The sequence below is a fragment of the Amblyraja radiata genome, chromosome 19, assembly GCF_010909765.2.
Source record: "Amblyraja radiata isolate CabotCenter1 chromosome 19, sAmbRad1.1.pri, whole genome shotgun sequence".
Lineage (NCBI taxonomy): Eukaryota > Metazoa > Chordata > Chondrichthyes > Rajiformes > Rajidae > Amblyraja > Amblyraja radiata.
The window spans coordinates 40641665-40663751 of NC_045974.1; the positions used below are offsets into that span (position 1 = coordinate 40641665).

Consider the following 22087-nt stretch of genomic DNA (forward strand, 5'->3'; position numbering starts at 1 on the left):
GGAGGGTGAGGGGCGGTGGGAGGAGGGAAGGAAGAGTGGGAGGGGAGGAGAAGGGGAGGGGGAGGGAAGGGGTAAGGTGGGGGAGGTGAGGGGCGGTGAGAGGAGGGGAGGGAAGAGTGGGAGGGGAGGTCCTTACCCTGCCTTCTCTCTGCCGCCGCCCAGTGGCTGGAGTCGCGCGTTTAGCCGCCCGGCTGTGGCGTCACGGGTGCGCGCGCGTGCGCGGGACGCCTGGTGCTCGGCTCGGCTCGCGATGGGTGGGTGGGGGGGGAGCGGCGGTTGGGGGCGGTGTGGGTCAGGTCATGCACCCACCAGGCCATGGAGCAATCTGGAGGAAGAGATGGGGTGGGGGATCTGGTAGGAGATACGTGAGCAATCTGGAGGGAGCGATGGAGGTGATAGGGAAGGGGGGAGGGAGGGAGACAGACACACAGTGCTGGAGTAACTCAGCGGGACAGGCTGCATCTCTGGAGAGAAGGAATGGGTGACGTTTCGGGTCGTGATCAGACGGAGAGAGGAGGATCTGGAGGGAGGAAGAAGATAGGGAGGTAGGAAGGAGTTAGAGAGGGGGTAACCAGACGGGGGGGACAGAGAAGTTAGGGAGGAGGGTCCTGAGGGAGTGAGGGAATAAGGGAAGGATAGGGGGAGGTGATATGGAGGGAGAAGGCAAAGGGAGTGAGGGAAGGTGGATAGGGGGTATAGGAAGGAAGGAAGGAAGGGGGTTTAGAGATATTGGGGGGGGGGGGGGATAGAGAGGGAGGGAAGGAAGAGAAGGAGATTTGCACTGCCTGGAAAAAGCCTGGGGCTGTTGTGGTGGAATAACTTTACCCCTCTCTCTGTGTCAGCGTGACACCATCCTCCCTTCGGTCCATCATCCACGTTTAGGTATACACTGACTGACAACTAACTGCCTGTCACTCTTTTAGGTTGCTGCCTGGATTAGTGGGAAGCCAAGAAATCTTTACGTTATCATCGCTGTGTATTATGGATTCAAGAGCTGATGGGATAATCAGTCATGCCGTTGTTCAAATGGATAATGTCATGGACCATTTGTGATTGCACCAGCAAAAACAAAGACATCAGTCGTCTAATCTGATATCCTGGGATTGAATGGTCACCTTCTTCCTGGCAGCCACATTCTGCTGCTGATATCCTATGGATTTGGGTTTTTTGTTTGGAAACAAAATCTTCTGTCCGATCAAGCTGAATACGGGAAAAGTAGGTGAATTTTCCACCCATTCCTGGCCAGAATTTAATTAGTCGTACAAAATGAGGAGGATACTAAGTTTTGCAAAGAAAAAGAAAAGACTTTCACCGAATACTTCAGACAATGCAGGTGAAATGCTCGTAGGTTATGAATTGAAAGGGAAAGATTTGGGAAAGCTGCACAAAGCTGCTTCTGTTGGGGATTTGACCAAACTCCGGCAGCTCATTAAGAAAAATAATATCAATGAACTGGATAAACAAAACAGGTAAGAAAGCACAATATCAATCAAACTTTTATTGTTGCAATGTATACTTTCTTAGTGCATTGAATGTTTCAGTCATTGGAATTCAATGTCACATCTGCAACAGCCTTACCAGACCCTAGCTCGAAGCTAATGGGCCAGAAATTGTCCGGAGTAAACCAAATTAGTTTAGTTTGGTTTAGAGATGCAGCATAGAAAATAACACTTCGGTCCACTGTCCCCACCACCCATCTATCGCCTGTTTGGACTAGTTATATATGTTAGAGTCTGAAGAAGGGTCTCAACCCGAAACGTTACCTATTCCTTTTCTCCAGACATGCTGTCTTACCTGCTGAGTTACTTCAGCTTTTTGTGTCTATATCTTTGGCTTAAACCAGCATCTGCAGTTCCTCCCTACACACTTCTCATCCACTCCATGCACACAAGGGGCAATTTACAGATGCCATCTACCCGACAAACCCACATATTTTTGGGATGAGGGAGGAAACTGGAGCACCTGAAGAAAACCCATGTCATCACAAAGAGAATGTGCAAACGACACAGCACCCAAAGGCAGGATGGAACCCGGGTCAATGGCAACTTTGAGGCAGCAGCTCTACCCGCTGCGCCACTGTGCTGAGAATTATTTGTTTGACCATTTTTAATATTGTGAACCTGAATGTTTTGTGTTTCTCTGGATGACTCTCGGAATAGGAGATCAGCATTTTCTTCCTTTACTACATTTTGGCAAATTACAATTCAGTAACTTTGAAATGTCCACTGTAGTTCTGTTGGTATATTCATACTTCCTGAGATGGTGTAATTTTATGAGAGGCTTAGATAGGGAACCATTTTCTCAGGGTAGAAATGTCAAGGCTAGAGAGCAAAGCTTGAAGATGAGAGGGGCAAAGTTTAAAGAAGATGTGTGAGGGCATTTTTTTTAAACTTAGTGTTGGGTGACAGGGACGTACTGCCAGGGATGGTGATGAAGCCAGATACAATAGTGGAGTTTAAGAGGCTTTTAGATAGGCACTTGGGTATGCAGGAATGGGGAGAAACGGATAACATACAGCCGGTGATTAGTTTCACTTGACATAATATTTTTCACGGACAGTGTTGGCCAAAGGTGCTGTTTCTGTGCTGTGCTATGTTCTACAGTGCCCTCCATTATGTTTGGGACAAAGACCCATCATTTATATTTATATTTATTTATTTGCCTCTGTACTCCACAATTTGAGATTTTTAATAGGAAAAAATCACTTGTGGTTAAGGTGCACATTGTCAGATTTTAATAAATCCATTTTTATACATTTTGGTTTCACCATGTAGAAATTACAGCATTGTTTATACATAGTCCCCCCATTTTAGGGCACCATAGTGTTTGGGACACAGCAATGTCATGTAAATGAGAGTAGTCATGTTTAGTATTTTGTTGCATATCCCTTGCATGCCATGACTGCTTGAAGTCTGCGATTCATGGACTTCACCAGTTGCTGGGTGTCTTCTCTGGTGATGCTCTGCCAGGTCTGTATTACAGCCATCTTTAGCTTATGTTTGTTTTGGGGGCTAGTACCCTTCAGTTTTCTCTTCAGCATATAAAAGGCATGTTCAATTGGGTTCAGATCGGGTGACTGAAGAATTTACCATTTTTTAGCTTTGAAAAACTCCTTTGTTGCTTTAGCAGTATGTTTGGGATCATTGTCTTGCTGCTGAATGAACCGCTGCCCAATGAGTTTTGAGACATTTGTTTGAACTTGTGCAGATAGGATGTATCTATATACTTCAGAATTCATTATGCTACTGCCATCAGCAGTTGTATCATCAATGAAGTTAAGTGAGCCAGTACCTTCAGCAGCCATACATGTCCAGGCCATAACACCCCCAACACCGTGTTTAACAGATGAGGTGGTATGCTTTGGATCTTGGGCAGTTCCTTCTCTCCTCCATACTTTGCTCTTGCTATCACTCTGATATGTTAATCTTCATCAAATCTGTCCACAAGACCTTTTTCCAGAACTGTGTTTGCTCTTTTAAGTACTTCTTGGCAAACTGTAACCTGGCCATCCTATTTTTGCAGCTAACCAGTGGTTTGCATCTTGCAGTGTTGCCCCTGTATTACTGTTCATAAAGTCTTCTGCAGACAGTGGTCATTGACAAATCCACACCTGACTCCTGAAGAGTGTTTCTGATCTATCGGACAGGAGTTTGGGGATTTTTCTCTATTATAGGGAGAATTCTTCTGTCATCAGCTGTGGATGTCTTCCTTGGCCTGCCAGTCCCTTTGCGATTGGTAAGCTCACCAGTGCTCTCTTTATTCTTCATGATATTCCAAACAGTTGATTTTGGTAAGCCTAAGGTTTGGCTGATGTCAAAGTTTTATTCTTGTTTCTCAGTCTCATAATGGCTTATTTGACTTTCATTGGCACAACCTTGGTCCTCATGTTGATAAACAGCAATAAAAGTTTCCAAAGGTGATGAGATGGGGGGGACTATGTATAAACACAGCTGTAATTTCTACATGGTGAAACCAAAATATACAAAATCGGCCTTTATTGAAATCTGACAATGCACTTTAACCGCAGGTGATTATTTATATTACAAATCTCAAATTGTGGAGTACAGAGGGAAATAAATAAATTATGTGTCTTTGTCCCAAACATTATGGAGGGCAGTGTATGTTTAATTCCCTCTTTAGAGACTTGAGCAAGAAAAATCTGAATGAAATGTTGTTGAAACCCTAAGATCAGAGAATTCTGTGCATTCGAAGCAGCCTTTCAGTCTTGAAGTCTTGAGTAGAGCGAATAGGACTTGATGTTTCAAACCCTTTAGTAAGTCGGCACTCTTGATATTGGCAGTGGGATTGGAGTGGTGAAAGGTAGGGTAGGAACGTGGGCGGTGGGCGGCACGACTCTCGTCAGCAGCGGCCTCTGCAGTCCGTCTGTGTTTTTATTATTTTTTGTCTCGTTGTTATGTAGTTTTTGTTATTTTTTTTGTTGGGGTATGTGTGTGGGGGGGGTGGGGGTAACTTTAAAATCTTTCCCCTGCACGGGAGACCCGACCTTTTCTTTGTCGGGTCTCCGTTGTCGTTGGGGCTGCAACGTGGAGCGGCCTCCAACAGGAACGATCTGGGGTTCCAGCTGCGGAGCTGCCGACTACTCACCGTCACGGGGCTGGCCGAGTCCGGAGCGGGTGGAGCTGTGGTGGAGCGCTGCTGCCACCCGACCTCCGGAGTTTCGGAGGCTGCAACTGCGGGTTTGGCGGACGGCGGCACAGGGAGCCCGCGGGTCCCTGCTGGGAGACCGCTTTTCGGGGCTTCTGCAACGGCGACTTCTCCCGCCCGAGTTGCGGGTTTGAAGAGCACCTGAGCGGGGCCTTACACCATCACCCCGCGCGGCTTGGAATGGCCGCGGGACTTTGCGAGCGCACGCCGGGGGCTCTAACAACTAGACCCGGTGTGCGACCTTGCATCACCCGGCGTGGCTTTAATGGCCGCGGGACAATCGCCATCGCCAGCCGGGGGCTTTGACTTTGACTCTGACTCTGACATCGGGGGGGAGAGTGCAGTGGAGAGATAAGTTTTTTTGCCTTCCATCACAGCGATGTGATGGATGTTTGTGTAAACTGTGTTGTGTCTCGGGTCTTTTTGTTTTGTAATGTATGGCTGCAGAAACGACATTTCGTTTGGACCTCAAGGGGTCCAAATGACAAATAAATTGAATTGTATTGTATTGTATTGTAACGTCATTGGGGTCATCAGGTGGGCACCCTCCTTCCTTGATGTTTCATTGACAAGCCCACAACATCTCCAGAGGGCTCAACGGTGATAGCTGGGTCCGAGGTACAACCCCCCTCAGTTCCATATCCTCCTGTCTTCATCTTGCAGCCGATTTGTTGTCTTTCCTTTTAATCCAAAGCCAATTGCTGCTTTTTTTCTGCTGAATTTGATAATTACTTGATTGCTTGTTGGAGGGAGCGACCCCTCACCCCCATTTTCTTCAATGGACTGGTCGTGGAGTAGCTGGTACAAATGTCGTGAAGTAGACATTTCCTGCCGATGTTTATGGGGATGCACTTGTGATCGTTCGCCTCTGATTGATACCAGCTGTCTGACAACTTGGTTATGCCGCCAAGTGTAACGCCCTTGGGCGAGGCTCGTGGTGCATCCTGTTAAAATGTGCCTTAGTGATGCAGGTGTTTGGCAAAGGGAGGAAGCTGGGTCTTCTCCGAACCACTGCTTCAGGTTCTGGGGTGATGGTAGAACATCATAAAAGGCTCTGATGACAAAACTTAGCCGAGATCCATCCATTTGCCAGATGTCACGCCAGCTGAGTTTCCTCTTTTCTAGGCTATCCCAGTTATTCCATTGGCCCTGCTTGGCCATTGAGACGGCCTTGGCGTGTCGCTCTGCCTCCTCCTGTCTTCTCACCTCCTCCACCATGAGCCGTCTCTTCTGCACTGATGTTGCCTTGTGCCATTGAGGAGCTTTTGGGACAAGCCTGAGCCCTGCTCTCCCGTGTTGGACTTGGCCAACCACATCCCTGAAATGAAGAGCAGACTTAGCACTCTGAACAGTTTCAGATGGGTTCCACTTCCTCACCATTGCCACACAGGGGGCCGCTGTATGAACAACAGTATCTTCAGATTCAGTGAGGGTCATGACTGGTAGAACAATCCGTCTGTTCCATTCTCCTGCTTTGTCATACAGCTCTGAAAATTATTCACTCTCAAGTGTGTATCCAATTCTCTTTTTGACATTCTTGTTTGATTCTATGTTCTCTAGCCATACTTGTAATGAGCTCCAGGTCACAATTTCTTGCTTATACATCCTTCTATCTATTGACTGCAATTTTAAATTTGTGCCCTTTGGTTCTGAAACACCAGCTAATGGGAATATCTTATTCTTTGTCTGGACCAGTCATAGTCTCTAATACTTCCATCAAATCTCTGCCACTATATTGTTAACCGTCATCTGCCACTTGTTCGTTTGTTTGTCCTGTCAGCCTAACTCTGTATTCTGGAAGTCTATTATTATTATTATCCTTCACACTGTGTAACACACTTGTAATCTTTGGAGCCACCTGAAAATGAGCAAATTTTACTCTTCACATCATTGAAGGAGTAATATCAATTTATACCTGTATGAGATTCGTCCCAGCACTGATCCTAGAGGAAATATCACTATTTACCCTTGTTCAGTGTGAAGAAACAGCAATTTCCCATTACTACAATCACAAGAGACTGTAGAAGCTGGAATCTTGAGCAAAAAAATAAACTGCTCGAAGAACTCAGCAGATCTGAAGAAGGGTCCTGGTCTGAAACGTCGTCAATCTATTTCCCACCACATATGCTGCCACCTCACAACCATATACCGCAATTCCTCCTTCCTCAAAAGTTATATTTATCCAACAATCTTTGTAAATCCCTTCTTAATCCCCTCAGTCTGAAGAAGGGTCTCGACCCGAAACATCGCCTATTGTTCCCGATGTTGGGGAAGTCCAGAACAAGGGGTCACAGTTTAAGGATAAGGGGGAAATCTTTTAGGACCGAGATGAGGAAAACATTTTTCACACAGAGAGTGGTGAATCTCTGGAATTCTCTGCCACAGAAGGTAGTTGAGGCCAGTTCATTGGAACGTGGATAAGCTTTTTCCACTGAGAGTAGGGAAGATTCAAACAAGAGGACATGACTTGAGAATTAAGGGACAGAAGTTTAGGGGTAACATGAGGGGAAACTTCTTTACTCAGAGAGTGGTAGCAGTGTGGAATGAGCTTCCTGTGAAGGTGGTGGAGGCAGGTTAGATTTTATCATTTAAAAATAAATTGGATAGTTATATGGACGGGAAAGGAATGGAGGGTAATGGTCTGAGTGCAGGTAGTTGGGACTAGGGGAGAATACGTGTTCGGCACGGACTAGAAGGGCCGAGATGGCCTGTTTCCGTGCTGTAATTGTTATATGGTTATATATGGTTATGGTTATATTTAAGAGGGAGTTAGATGTGGCCCTTGTGGCTAAAGGGATCAGGGGGTATGGAGAGAAGGCAGGTACAGGATACTGAGTTGGATGATCAGCCATGATCATATTGAATGGCGGTGCAGGCTCGAAGGGCCGAATGGCCTATTCCTGCACCTATTTTCTATGTTTCTTCTCTCCATAGATGCTGTCTCACCCGCTGAGTTCCTCCAGCATTTTTGTCTACCTTCTTAATCCTTAATTCCTTCTTAATCATCATATCTAATTGTCTGGCTACTATCGAATGTTTGTGGATTATGTGCATATCAACATTCTTCTGTTCCTTCCCAATTGCATTAACTCTTGTGTCTGATTGAATTCCAGTTGTCATTGGTGTTCCCACCTAAACCATTCGTTGTTTTCATGTAGTTAAAATGTCCTTCCTCACTAGCAACAACACGGCCAGTTTTAGTAAAATTGCCAACTGCCTACTTTGACCATCATGTTTAAATCCAAATCATTTATTAATGCCACAGAAAGTAAAGGGGCTATTACTGAGCTCTGTGAAACCTTACTGCATATATTCTTGCAGCCATCAAAACTCTGTCAACTGTTACTCTTTACCTGCTACCACCGACTCAGTTTTGATTAATCATGTCTCTTTATCTTGGATCCTGTAGGTTTTACTTTGTTTTGTGTGGCTATGTTGATGGTTTGCGAAAATTAATTGCAATTCGTCATGCTCGTGACAATCCTCACTATTTCCTCAAGATGTTCAGTTGTAACCTTTCATTAACAAATTCATTATGTCCTTGATTAACCAGTGCATCTATAAATGTTGATTTATACTGCCACTTCGAATATTTTCAATGATTTTTCTACATTATTTTCCTAGAGAATAGGCCTGTAGTTGATTTGAAGGTTTTTTCTCTCTCTTTTTGGTACACATCAACAACTTTCTAATATTTATCTTCACCAGCGTGAAAGATCATTAAAAGTGATCAAAGTCTGCATTGTTTCCGCTATTTCCAGAGCTTGAAAGAGATTTTAACCATGCTTTGTGACATTTAAAAATGTCAGCCTTCTTAATATATTCTTTCTCAGTATGTTAATTTTTCTAATACTTTATATTATTACCCAGTACATTATAAGAATCCCTTTTATTCAAGAAGGCAAAATAAAATATTAATGGGATAATGATCCAAAATCATCAGCCTCCACACTCAAGCTGACACAATTTAGATCCAAGGAGAACAACGAATTGAGAGCATATTTCCAAGTCAGGATGGCCGTGTGACTTGGAGAGGAACCTGCAAGTTGAGGTGTTCCTATCCACATGCTGCCTTGCCCTTGGTGCAAAAGGTTGCAAGTATGGTGGGTGAGTGCTATTGGAGTAGCCTGGGTAGATAATTCTACTGCAGTTTATAGACCATGCACCAGTGATGGAAGGAATAACTGCTTAGAGTAGTTAATGGGAATGTCAAGCTAGCAGCCTACTTTGTACTGGATGGTGTTAAACTTGAGAGTTGATGCTGCAATCAGCAAGGCTAATTGTGAGTATTCCTTTATGCTCTGATTTGTGCTATGTAGATGATGTGAAGAACTTGAAGTGCCAAAAGAGAGTGACTTTCTCAGGACTCAATCTGATCTATTATTGCAGCAATGGATTTAATGTGCATGTCCCAGTTGAGTGTATAGTCAGTGCTGACAACAAAGTTGAGACTGGAGACTCTGGTGATTCATTGAATGCCAAAGGCAGTTGGTTAGATTCTCTCTTATTAGTCTATTGTTTTGAAAATGCTACGTACCCCTTGTCAGCTATGTCAGGGTATTTTTGACTTGTGATAACTGAGCATATTACATATTACTTTTCCTCCTAGAGCACCATTACACCTTGCATGTGCACGTGGACATGCAGATGTGGTTACTTTGCTTGTCGAAAATAAATCAAAACTGAATATTTGTGACAATGAAAACCGCTCTCCTTTGATGAAGGTAAGGAACTTTGATCTTGAACCCCTCGGCTAAACCTCCTTTCATCCTGTTTGGACCAAGGCGAACAATCCCAGTTTCTGCAATCTAATTTTAATGGTTAAAATCCTTCTTCGATGGTGCCAATTCTAGTTATTGAATCTCTTTTTGCACCCTTTCTCAAATTTTCATCCTTCCTAGATTGTAGTAAATTGAATCAGAATCATAGAGCTATAACCTAACTTATCCATGCCGATTGAGTTGGCTAACTGAACAAGTTTCACTTGCATGTGCTTGGCACATGTCTCTACAAACACTTCATATCCATGTACGTGTCCAAATGTCTTTTAAATGCCGTAATTCTATCTGTCTCTACCACTTCCTCTGGCCGCTTGTTCCATATACACACCATCCTCTGTGTAGAAAATGTTGCACACATTTTGCCCTCAGGTCCATTTTAAATCTTTCCCCTTTCTCCTTAAACCCATGCCCTCTAGTTTCAGACTCCTCTGCCCCTGGGGTAAAGACTGGCTATTCACCTTATCTGTCCCCCTCATGATTTCATAAGGTCATCCCTCAGCCTCTTACACTCCAGGAAATGAAATCCTAGCCCACCCAGCCTCTACTTATAACTCAAATTCCTAAAGTTCCAGGAACATCCTCATCCTTCCTAGAACAGGTCAACCAGAACTGTTCATGGTACTACAAATGTGGCTTCACCAATGACATGTACAGTTGTAATGCGACATTCTAACTCCTTGAACAATGAAGACATGGTCCCTTATGGGAAGGGGAGTTAAAGTAGTTAGCAACCGGAAGATTCAGTAGGCCTTGGTGGACCCAGTGCAAGTGTTCAGCAAAATGGCTGATGAGTTTGCCGATGTACAGGATCCCACATTGGGAACACTGGATGCAGTAGGGAAACCCAACCAATTTCCTTCTACTAACACTCTCCTCCACCTAATGGAATTTGTTCACACCCTCAACAACAACTTCTCTTTCAACTCCTCCCATTTTTTCCAAGTTAAAGATGTAGTTGTGGGCACACGCATGGGCCTTTTTGTTGGTTACGTCGAACAGTCCTTGTTTCAAGCATACACTGACCCGGTCTCCCAACTCTTTCTCTGCTACCTCGACGACTGCATAGGGGATACCTCTGCATCCGTGCAGAATTTGTGGACTTTATTAACTTCCACCGTGCCCTGAAATTCACCTGGACTATCTCTGACACCTCTATCCCCTTTCGTGATCTCTCGATCTCCACCACAGGCGACAGACTATCGACTGACATTTATTACAAACATACCAACTCCCACAATTATCTGGACTACACCTCTTCCTACCTTGCCTCTTGCAAAGATACTGTCCGCTACTCTCAATTCCGCCACATCTGCTCCCAGGATGAGGTCTTCCAAGACATCCAAGATGCCTTCAATCTTTAGTGAATGTGGTTTGCCCCCTTCTGTCATAGATGGGTACCTCACATATGTCTCCTTTGTGTCCCGTAGCTCTGCTCTTGCACACCCTCCCCCAAAGATGCAACAGAGTTCCCCTGGCCCTTGCCTTTCACCCCAGTAGCCTCCTCATCTATCACATCCTCCCAACATTTTTGTCGCCTCCAATGTGATCCCACCACTAATTATATATTCCCATCTCCATCTCTTTCTGCCTTCCACAGAGACTGCTCCCCCCGAAACTCCTTGGTTTATTCATCCCTCCCCACTCAAACTATCCCCTCTCCAGATACCTTCTCCTGCAACCGCAGGAGAGGTAATACCTGGCCTTATACCCCCTCCCTCACCTCCAACCTGGGACCCCCAGCATTCTTTCCAGATGAGACAGAGGTTCACGTGCACCTCCTCTAACCTCATCTACTACATTAGGTGCTCTCGATGTGACTCATGCACATGGGCGAGACTTGCTGATTGTTTCGCTGACCACTTGCGCTGGGCCCGCCAAGGCATACTGGATGTCTCAGTTGCTAATCACTTTAATTTCTCTTCCTATTCCCAAACTGATCTTTGTGTCCTAGGCTTCCTCCATTGCTAGGGTGAGGTCGCACACAAATTGGAGGAACAGCACCTCATATTTTGCTTGGGTAGCTTACCACCCAACGGTATGAACGTTGCATTCTACAATTTTAGGTACCTCTTACACACGCCTCCCTCTTCCCTCTCCGCCTCTCTTTCCAACCCCCCCCCCCCCCCCTACTAAAAGTCCGTTGGCTAGTTACACAGTTTGCAACTATGTATCCCTCTTGGGCTCACACCTGTCGACAGCCAGCAGTCAGCCTCTCAGGGAACCTTGTGTGTGGTCATCTGGTACCCACCCTGATTAGTCCTGTTTTCACTTTGTTTCCATTTGTTCCCCCAACTTTCATTACAATCGGTCTGAAGAAGAGTTCCAATCAGAAATGTCACCTATCCATTTTCTCCAGAGATGCTGCCTGACTCGCTGAGTTACTTCAGCATTTTCCATGTCTATCTTTGGTATAAACCAGCATCTGTAGTTCCTTTTTATAATAAGCACGTTGTGGTGGCTCCCAAGGGTCGCACCATCATACTGTCGAACCCCTCGGCCCGGGAGTGGTTCAGTCCGGAGGCGGTCCTTAACCAGAGGGTTTAAAGGCAGGGGTTTGGGTGCCATCTTTCTCTCGTTTGGACCTCCCTACAACCGGGAGGAACATAATTAAAGGTGCCTCTCAAAACACTGGACTTCGTGCTTCCTTTTGAGACCCACGCACTACATTGGTGACCCCCGACGCTCCATTGGCGTCATGATGGAGAGAAGAGAAAGCCCTACCTCCTCACAGGCCGGCCCGGCCCTGTCTCTGGACGCGGTCTCGGTGAAACTGCCCAACTTCTGGACCACCCGGCCGCTCATCTGGTTCCAGCAGGCGGAGGCCCAGTTCAACCTGCGGGGCATCACGGTCGATGCCACCCGCTTCTATTACCTGGTGGGGGCCCTCGACCAGGACACGGTTGAAGAGGTCACGGACTTCCTCGCAGCCCCCCCGGACACTGATAAATATCTCGGCCTCAAGGAGCTCCTGCTCCAGATTTATGGCCTAAGCAGGATGGAGCGTGCTGCTAGGATCCTGCATATGGAGGGCCTAGGCGACCGACGGCCATCTAGCCTCCTAAAGGAGATGGTGGCTCTACTGGATGGGCACACGCCGTGCCTGTTGTTCGAGTACACCTACCTGCATCTGCTGCCGGCCTACATTCGTCTGCAGCTCACAGACGCCTCGTTTGCCGACCTCAGGGCCCTCGGGAGGCGCGCCGGCGCTGTGGATGGCGCGCCCTGATGACGTCAACGCGCTGGCCGTCAGCAGAGACGGGGTCGCGCTGAGGCCGACGCGCCCTGATGACGTCAACGCGCTGGCCGTCGGCAGGCGCGCCGATGACGTCACCCCGGCAGCTCCCGATTTCCTCCGGTGGGGCGGGGGAGCTGTGGAAGGAGTGACAGCTCCAGCCCGACGGCCCATACGATCGCCCCCAGCGGCAGTGAGGGGTACTGCACCTGCAATCCAGCGCCAGCAAGCTGCAGGCACCACCAGCGGGACAGGCAAGCTCCAAGTAACACAAACTTGAGGCGCTAGTGCTATTTCCATCAGCGCTGGGGTGCTGCAGCACGACAATGCCGCCAGCCGTGCACGTTCCCGGGAAACGCCTGGGCCGGCTGCCAATAGTCCCTGCAGCGGCCGGCCAAATTCACCGCCTCTTCGCCTGGGATCGGCGCTCCGGGACCCGCTTCCTCATTGATACTGGAGCGGAGCTCAGCGTCCTGCCCCCTTCGCTGGCCGACATTCGTTCCGGTAAGCGGGGCCCGTCCTCACCGCGGCGAATGGCAGCCCCATCCGCACGTATGGAGTGCGCATGGTCCCGATCGTTTTCGGCTCCTGCCATTTCTCGTGGCGGTTTACCATTGCTGATGTCTCCCAGCCATTGCTCGGGGCCGACTTCCTCCGGGCGCATTCCCTCATGGTGGACGTCAGGCGTCAGCGCTTGGTCAACGCCGCTACGTTGGAGCCGATCATGCTGCGTTTGGATCAGCCGATGGGACGGCCCCTGTCGTCCGTGGACTCCCGCTTCGCGCGGATCTTGGCCGCGTTCCCGGACATCCTGACCCCACAGTTTCGGTCATCTACCCCCAGTCACGGAGTGGTACATTTTATCCAAACTTCCGGCCCACCTCTCCACGCACGAGCGCGCCGACTGCCGCCAGATAAACTGCGTCTGGCACGGCTGGAATTCCGCACGATGGAGGCCTTGGGGATCGTCCGCCCTTCAAGCAGCCCATGGGCATCCCCACTCCACATGGTCCCTAAGGCAAGCGGGGGCTGGCGACCTTGCGGGGATTACCGGCGGCTGAACGCCGCAACAACCGCGGATCGATACCCCGTACCCCACATCCAGGACTTCACCGCCCATTTGGCTGGGGCCACAATATTTTCAAAAGTGGATCTGGTACGGGGTTATAACCAGATCCCGGTCCACCCGGATGATGTACCCAAGACGGCTATCATCACGCCATTCGGACTTTATGAGTTCACGCGGATGCCGTTCGGCCTCAAGAACGCCGCGCAGGTTTTTCAACACCTGATGGACGGGGTTTGTCGCGACCTCGATTTCGTATTTGTGTACCTGGACGACATCCTGGTGGCCAGCCGCTCGCAGCAGGAGCACTGCGCCCACCTTCGGCAGCTCTGTCAGCGGCTCAGCGAACATGGTTTGGCCATCAACCTCAAAAAGTGCCGTTTTGGGGTGACCGAGATTGACTTCCTCGGCCACCGCGTGACTGCGCAAGGCGCGGTTCCCCTGCCTGACAGGGTCGACGCCATCCGTCGGTTTCCCCGCCCACGCACGGTGCGTGGCCTGCAGGAGTTTGACGGTATGGTGGCGTTTTACCACCGTTTCGTTCCATCCGCGGCCCACATCATGCGGCCTCTGTATCAACTCCTGGCGAGTGGGCAGAACAAAGCCGTTGAATGGACCCACGAGGCAGTGGCTGCATTTGGCGGCTCGAAGGAGGCCCTGGCTCGGGCCGTACTACTGGTGCACCCACGGGAAGATGCCCCGACTGCTCTCACGGTGGACGCCTCGGAGTGGGCGCTGTGCTGGAGCAACTGACGGGCGGAGGTTGGCGGCCCCTGGCCTTCTTCAGATGGCACCTCAACCGCGCGCAGACGAAATACAGCGCGTTCGATCGCGAGCTCCTGGCTCTGTACCTGGCAGTGCGCCACTTCCGCTACTTCCTGGTGGGCCGCCCGTTCACCGCCTACACGGACCACAAGCCGCTCACTTTCGCCCTGGCAAAGGTTTCCGACCCCTGGTCCACACGACAGCAGCGGCATTTGGCCTACATTTCGGAGTGTGCCACGTCAATCCGCTACGTCGTGGGGAAGGAGAACCGGGTGGCCGACGCATTGTCCCGCCCCGCTATCAACGCCGTTTTCGAGGTGGCGCCCGGAATTGACTATTCTGCTCTGGCAGAGGCACAGCTCACAGACGATGAGGTGCCCGCCTACCGGACTGCCATCTCCGGCCTCCGCCTTGAGGATGTCCCTCTCGGTCCTGGAGGAGCGACCATCCTGTGCGATGTATCGTCCGGTCAGCCGCGCCCCATCGTCCCTGCCGCCTGGCGCCGGAGGGTTTTTGATGTCATCCACGGACTGTCTCACCCATCAATCCGGGCGACAACGGCACTAGTTGCCGCTCATTTCATGTGGCACGGTCTGCGCAAGCAGGTTGGCCATTGGGCTCGCACCTGCATTCCGTGCCAGACGGCAAAAATCCAGCGCCATGTCCGTGCGCCGCTCCAGGAGTTTGGTCTACCTCACCGGCGGTTCGACCATCTCCACATAGACATTGTAGGGCCTCTCCCGCCGTCCCGGGGCATCACCCACCTTCTCACAATGGTGGACCGCTTCACGCGGTGGCCGGAGGCCATTCCGCTGGCCGACACTTCAACGGCTACGTGCGCTCGTGCGTTGTCCGCGCACTGGATTGCTCGCTTCGGGGTGCCGGCTCACATCTCCTCAGATCGGGGGCCACAGTTCACCTCCGAGCTGTGGTCAGCCATGGCTCGCTTGCTGGGGGTGCGGCTACACCACACCACGGCTTACCACCCGCAAGCTAACGGTCTGGTGGAGAGGTTCCACCGGCAGCTAAAGGCAACGCTGAAGGCGCGACTCTCCGGCCCGGACTGGATGGACAAGTTGCCGTGGGTCATGATGGGCATCCGGACTGCTCCTAAAGAGGACTTGGCCTCATCATCGGCGGAGCTCGTGTATGGGTCGCCACTCACGGTGCCCGGGGAGTTCGTGCCGTCGGCGCCGGGGCAGCGGGGGACACCCTCATCCACCCTAAAGCGCCTTCGTGAGCGAGTTGGCAGGCTCGCACCCGTCCCGACGTCCCGCCATGGGACATTTCGCCCGCATGTGCCATCAGCCCTCAGGGACTGCTCATACGTTTTCCTGCGCCGTGATGCCCACTGGACGCCACTCCAGAGGCCTTACGAGGGCCCGTTCCGGGTGCTGGAACATGGGCAGACGACTTTTGTGCTGGACATGGGGGGCCGGCCCCCTTCACGGCTCCCTCTGCCTGTCACTCCACCTGTCCTCCCGCCGGTCCCTCGACCATTCCCTCGTCCTGTCCCTCCACCTATGCCTCCGCCAGCCCCTCAATCTGCTGACTTCCGCACGCGGGCCGGCCGGGTCGTGCGCCCGCCGGTGCGTTTCGTGCCTCGGGTTCTGGGGGGGGGGGGGGTCCTGTGGTGGCTCCCAAGGGTCGCACCATCATGCTGTCTAACCCCTCGGCCCGGGAGTGGTTCAGTCCGGAGGCGGTCCTTAACCAGAGGGTTTAAAGGCAGGGGTTTGGGTGCCATCTTTCTCTCGTTTGGACCTCCCTACAACACTGGACTTCGTGCTTCCTTTTGAGACCCACGCACTACAACGTGAAGATGGTTGGGCTGAGGTCACTGCCTAGAGTTGCTCCAGCCTTATCTCAATCAATAGTATGGATTCCTAGTCCCATCCTGAATATCTCGCTAATATCAGAATGTTGGCAAAACAATTGCCATCTGTTTTTATGCTTCAAATGTACCTATTTGTGGAATAAAATACTGCATAAACATTGTTGTTACCTCATCAAACAGGCAGTACAGTGTGAACAGGAGGATTGTGCAGTTATCTTACTAGGCCATGATGCTGATCCCAACCTGGTGGACATTAATGGACAAACTGCCCTGCATCTTGCTGCCATGATCCCTAATATCTCTTTGGTAATGCACTTGCTGGAGCATGGGGCAAACATAAATGCTCAAGATAAGGTGCTTGCTTTAATTTCTTTGTAATAATAACAGTAATCTTTTCATATCTTCTGAATTATGCAGAATTATCACTGTTTCCTGTCAATTCTTACAGTGTGTGTTTAGGTGCAGATTAACATGCTGCCAATTTATATGTACACGTGTACAGTTTAGTATACTTGAGTAGGGTTTTTTATCGAATCTGAATCCAAAGCAATTATGGTATCAAATCAAATCAAATTAAGATAGAATTAAAATTATATGTAAATATAAATTGGATGTCTTGTAATAACTTTTTTAGACAACCCAAATCTCAGTTACACTTGTAATGGTTGCCTGGAAATTAATATTATATTTAATTATTAAATTACCATAATGAATTGCTTGCGGTATAATCAGATAACAAATAATTTGTGCTATACAAAAACACAATATCTGATTCCAAAACTAAAATGGATAAATTGCAAGAATTGTCACATGCATTCCAAATCTTTATTTTATCATTCTAGATATCTAGCCTTATTTGAACTAAGTTATTAAAGTAGATTATTTTATGTCTCAAATGTTTTTAGTCTTGACATATTATATGACTTCCCAATAAAACTAGTATCTGCTCTTCATCACTTAATAAAATTCACATTTGAAATGAGCGATCACTTTGCCTAAAAGGAATTACAAATCATTTTCATTAATGTTAATCAGTTGTTATGTCTTAAGTGCGTATATATTTTGGGCAGATGCAGCTACATTAATAACTCTTGACAATGTAATAAATAATCTTTTTCATGCCAATGTATTTTGAACTTTATTCTGATTAATGGCAGATCAGGGTAGCTTCACAGAGCTGTAGTTAATTTCTCTAAATTTAGATAGAGTGTAGCACGCTCAGTTTCAAACCAATTTTTAATTCCTGATTGCTCAAAGTTAATACATCATCGCCACCTTTTTTTAGTTTTTCTATTTAACCCATTTTGTGATATTACAATGACTGATGTTTTCCTGGTGCTGTTTTTGCAACTTAAGTAGCGGGCTTTTAGATTATTTTCCTTATTTACAATTTGACTGACATTTCCGTCCACCCAAACCAGTAATTCTGGGATTACCCCACTTCTTATGTTCTTAGAGATGCTAGATGTCGTAAAATTCCTTCTTAAATTGCTACCCTGAGTTCTCTATATAATGAAAAGATGGATAATGAGAGTAATGGATCCATAATTTCTGATAATTCAAGGCATGGTGAGAAAGCGAGCTCTGAGGGAGATGCGAAAAGTCCACGAGTCGGAAGCACTTCACAAATCCAAGAATTATTTTGCCAGTATGAACAAAAACTTCGTAGACTCCTTATCCTCCTTGAAGTCATATATGAATATCCCTTTCATTCCTTTCATCGTCACTGTATCAAAACCCAGCAGTACAGTTGGGGAAACCTTTTCCTCATGAATTAGAGACATTAGGAAGGTTTCTCACTGAAGGCACCTCCTTTTCATATTGACCCTCATATTCAGAAAAATAATACAAAACACCGTAAATAGCTCTGGGAAAAAAAAGACATTTTAAGACATGTTTGTAAATGGATCACATCACGATTATGCTGTTATAAGATTGCAACTGAATGTAAAGTTCCATCACCAAGACCTCAACCTATTTTTTTAAGAACTTGTGTTTGAATTTAAAGATCTTTCAGCAAAATTATAAGTTGATACCAGTTTCTAGTAAGATGTGAAAATTATGTAACACATTTGTAACCTCTATAATTGTTAATTATTCTGTGATATTTAAATGACTTTTATCAATTGTTTATTTCAAAGGATGGCTGTACTCCATTGCTGTTAGCAATTACTGCTAAACATCAAGAAATGGCAGAATATATTCTTAAAAAGGGTGCGGATGTGAATGCCAGGGACAGAACTGGGAGGCAAGTTTACACATTATAAATCTATGTTGCTGCATTAAGAAATTGAGAGAAATATGCATATGATTTTTTTGTTGCGAATTTTACTTTGTTACCTTTGAAATAATACCTATTCAGCACTGTTTTTTGCTTTGATTATACTATTCTTTCTGGTTATCAATAACATGAGTCCACATGCAAAAGCAGTTGAGAGAAATTACTGGTATTCCATTACTTAAATTCATTCTGATTGTTCTACCATATTGGTCTTGATTTTTTAAATGGGTTCCATGCCATTTACTAATTGCAACCAGAATTTGTTTTTCATCTATTGATAAAATTAAATCTGGTTTATTCAGTGAGGTTCTCCATGGTGATTAATTGTAGGATATGCATTTTAATGCCAATCATCAAGAGCAACTAGCTTTTCGGAGTGTAATCTTTAATATTTGAAATACCATCACAAAGCAAGGGAATATCTCCTTCAGCATTATATTACCTATCCGCTAAATGTCTCTTAAGTTAAAAGCTTTGAATTTCACAGATTTACATGCATTCAATTGCTGATTAAGGGAAGAATACAAGCCCAAGTGCTAAAAGAAAAGTAATGTTCATTGACATCAGTGAATTTAAGATATTTTAATAGACCACTGATTTAATAACTTGAGAAGTGCTGTGGTCTATCAGAGCATTGCCTTTTCTGACCTTTCAAGCATCTTGCATGTAAGGTCTCACTACAATATTAAACTACACTTTAATTTCTTCAAGGAAAGCAAAACCGTTTACATGAACATTCTGCAGTTTGGCTAATAACTCCAGACTTCACTGTCTAAAATGTTGACTTGATGCCCTTTTAGTCTTTTGCTACATGGGTTAGATTTGCTTGGTTTTGTTGAACAACACTGGTGGAGATCACATCCTGTTATCGTGAATTGTTATTGTTGATTTTTTTAGCTTGTGCTTTAAGGCCAAATAAAGTCTAAGGCATAGAGCATAAAGCCTATTGATCAGTAAGAGCACATGTTTTAAAAAAACTCAATTCATAACAGACAATATTTGCGCACTATGGGGAAAATGCCTAAAAATTCGGGTTCTAAATCAGTTCCGAGCAAGGCCTCCAGCTCCATGATGTTAGGCTGCAGAGCGACCGGTGATACGATCCAGAAAACAATCGCATCTCCGGCAAGTTTCCCCCGACCCCTCATCGCCCACCCCACCCACCCCCCCCCCCCAACATAAAACAAACCAGAGAACATTAACACATACTTTTTAAACACACTAAAAAATCACAAAAAAAAGACGCAAAGGACAAAGGCTGCCATCGAAGCGGCACACGCTGGAAGTTCCATTTTATGGATATTGTTCATTCAAGTTGTGTCGATTTTGTGAACAAAATATGAGTCAGCTGCATATAGCAGCCAAAGAGGAATGGAACATTTTATATATAGTCTGCAACCTAAATTTATAACTGGGCAATAATTTATGAATCTTCTTTATTCTGCCTCTTGTAGAACTGCCCTGATGATCGCTGCGAGCAATGGACAAATTAACTTGGTTAAGTTACTTCTACATTATGGTATAGATGCATCATTAAAAGAAGATAAAGGATGGACAGCTGAAGATCATGCTCTTATGAATGGCCACCATGCGTAAGGATCTTGGTCTCATTTTTTTAATGTCTTCATGTTGATCTAATGAATTTGGCATTCTCTGGGTTTCTGTGTACCCCTAATGAGTAGATGTGAGATTCTTAATGCCATCCCAAATGCTCTTTCTGTACTTTGAGTGGCATGAACCAGGAATTCCCACGGGTCACTGATGATGTTACTCATTTTCAAGGAGGCTTTGAGAAATTTGTCCACCTGCTGAAAGAACTTGGAAGTAGAGTTTCTTTCAGTTGTTGGCATCAGACTGATGCGACCTACCAATTGGGGCCAAATGAGTATTATGAGAGGGTAGACACAAAATGCTGAAGTAACTTAGTGGGACAGGCAGCATCTCTGGAGAGAAGGAATGGGTGACGTTTTGGGTCGAGACCCAGAGCTTCAGTTCTGAGAATGTTGGTCGGGGAGAGGAAGCTGATGTTGAGTTGCTGGTGGATTTGGAAGATTGTGGCTGTATTGGGGTATGTCTCTCTAACTTTAAGATGTCTGCTATCCAGACATGCTGCAGAATTATATCAAAGGGAGGGATATTGGTGGATCAGGATCCTTGACGATAGTGAATTTCATCACCAATATTTATCTTCATTGAGAGGAGATTTCCAAGATATAGGATTCCAGGGTCTCGTCGTGAACCGTTATTGCCATTGGGCAGTATTGTATGCTAGGGACAGGTTGGTGGAGTTCCTATATTTTCCAGATGTTGTGCCGGAGGCCCATTTTATATGCTTTTGAATGTTTGCACATGCAAGCAATGACCGTTTACTGCAGTTTAGCGATTCAAATCGAAGTATTCTTGGTTCTAAAGTAGATCTTGCATTGGTTGAATGGTTTTTCATTTGTTTTCCGGATTAGCTCCACTCTAATGGTAAACCTGTTGCAATATTACGGCGAGAAATGCTACAATCTAATCTCATTGCTCTATCAATAATATTTTGTTAGCTAGTATATTAAAGTATATACTTTATAATAAAGCAGATAGATCACTAAATTAAATGCTCAGTTTATGTTAGTACTTAATATTATTGAACCAAAGTCATTGCAGTCTGGAAAATGAACTTGTGGAAGGTCACACCAGACACCTTGGAGCAGGTTATTGGTTAGTAATTGGTGATAGTGCTGTCAACGTCATCCTGCATTATGTTGATGATGATTAAGTGTGGATTGATGTATAACAGGATAAGTGGATTTATCCTTTTTGTATTGGATTGGACACCCCTGAGTAAATGCTTGGAACATAAATCTTCAACTTCACATGGATATTATATGGGTCCCATATTTTCCTCTGTTCAATTTGTTTTACCGCTTCATGAATGAAACAAATTGACCGACTACATCTGCAATGTGATGTCTTCGGAAGGAAAGTTCAGTAGATCACATTGCCACGACTGGCTGAAGATGGTCTTTGCACTTGTTTGTTGGGCTTTACCATTTTTGAATATGATTATGTTATGATATTTTCTCTTCCTGTTTGATGATCATTTACCATTCATTGTCTGTATATGCTATTTCTGTAGAGTGCTGTTTTAATCAAATGGTTTTAGGATTTCTTAGCTCTGTAGCATGTTCCTTCTGTTACTTAACATGCATGCTGTCTAGTGGTTGAATATTTTCTAGATTGGAACCTGCTTGAAACATGGTTCAGTTCATCTCCTTTTTATCCAAGTTGGTCGCTGAGTTGAATAATATTTGAGTGATATGTAAGGTCAATAGGTTAGGGATTGTGATGAAATATACCCCTGTTGCAGCTGCTGATTTATTTTTTGCAGGAGTCATTCAAAATACTGACTGTTTTCGAGTAAATTAGGAGAAACTGTTTCCACGGCAGAAAGGGATGGTAGAGAATACAGATTTTAGAT

At 46.3% G+C, this 22087-nt stretch overlaps 1 protein-coding gene across 2 annotated transcripts in view; it reads left to right on the forward strand.

Annotated features, from left to right (window-relative positions):
- Positions 1-205: 205 nt before the first annotated feature.
- Positions 206-22087, forward strand: part of LOC116984163 (ankyrin repeat domain-containing protein 26-like) — a 132883-nt gene continuing 111001 nt past the window's right edge. The window contains exons 1-6 of one of the 2 annotated variants that reach the window (XM_033038303.1): positions 206-254; positions 924-1469; positions 9275-9389; positions 16524-16697; positions 18485-18591; positions 20079-20216. In XM_033038303.1, the coding sequence (XP_032894194.1) occupies positions 1267-1469; positions 9275-9389; positions 16524-16697; positions 18485-18591; positions 20079-20216 (737 nt within the window). In that variant the 5' untranslated portion in view covers positions 206-254; positions 924-1266. Of the gene's footprint in view, positions 255-283; positions 355-923; positions 1470-9274; positions 9390-16523; positions 16698-18484; positions 18592-20078; positions 20217-22087 lie in introns of those variants that run through there. The other variant, XM_033038302.1, reaches the window with a different exon arrangement.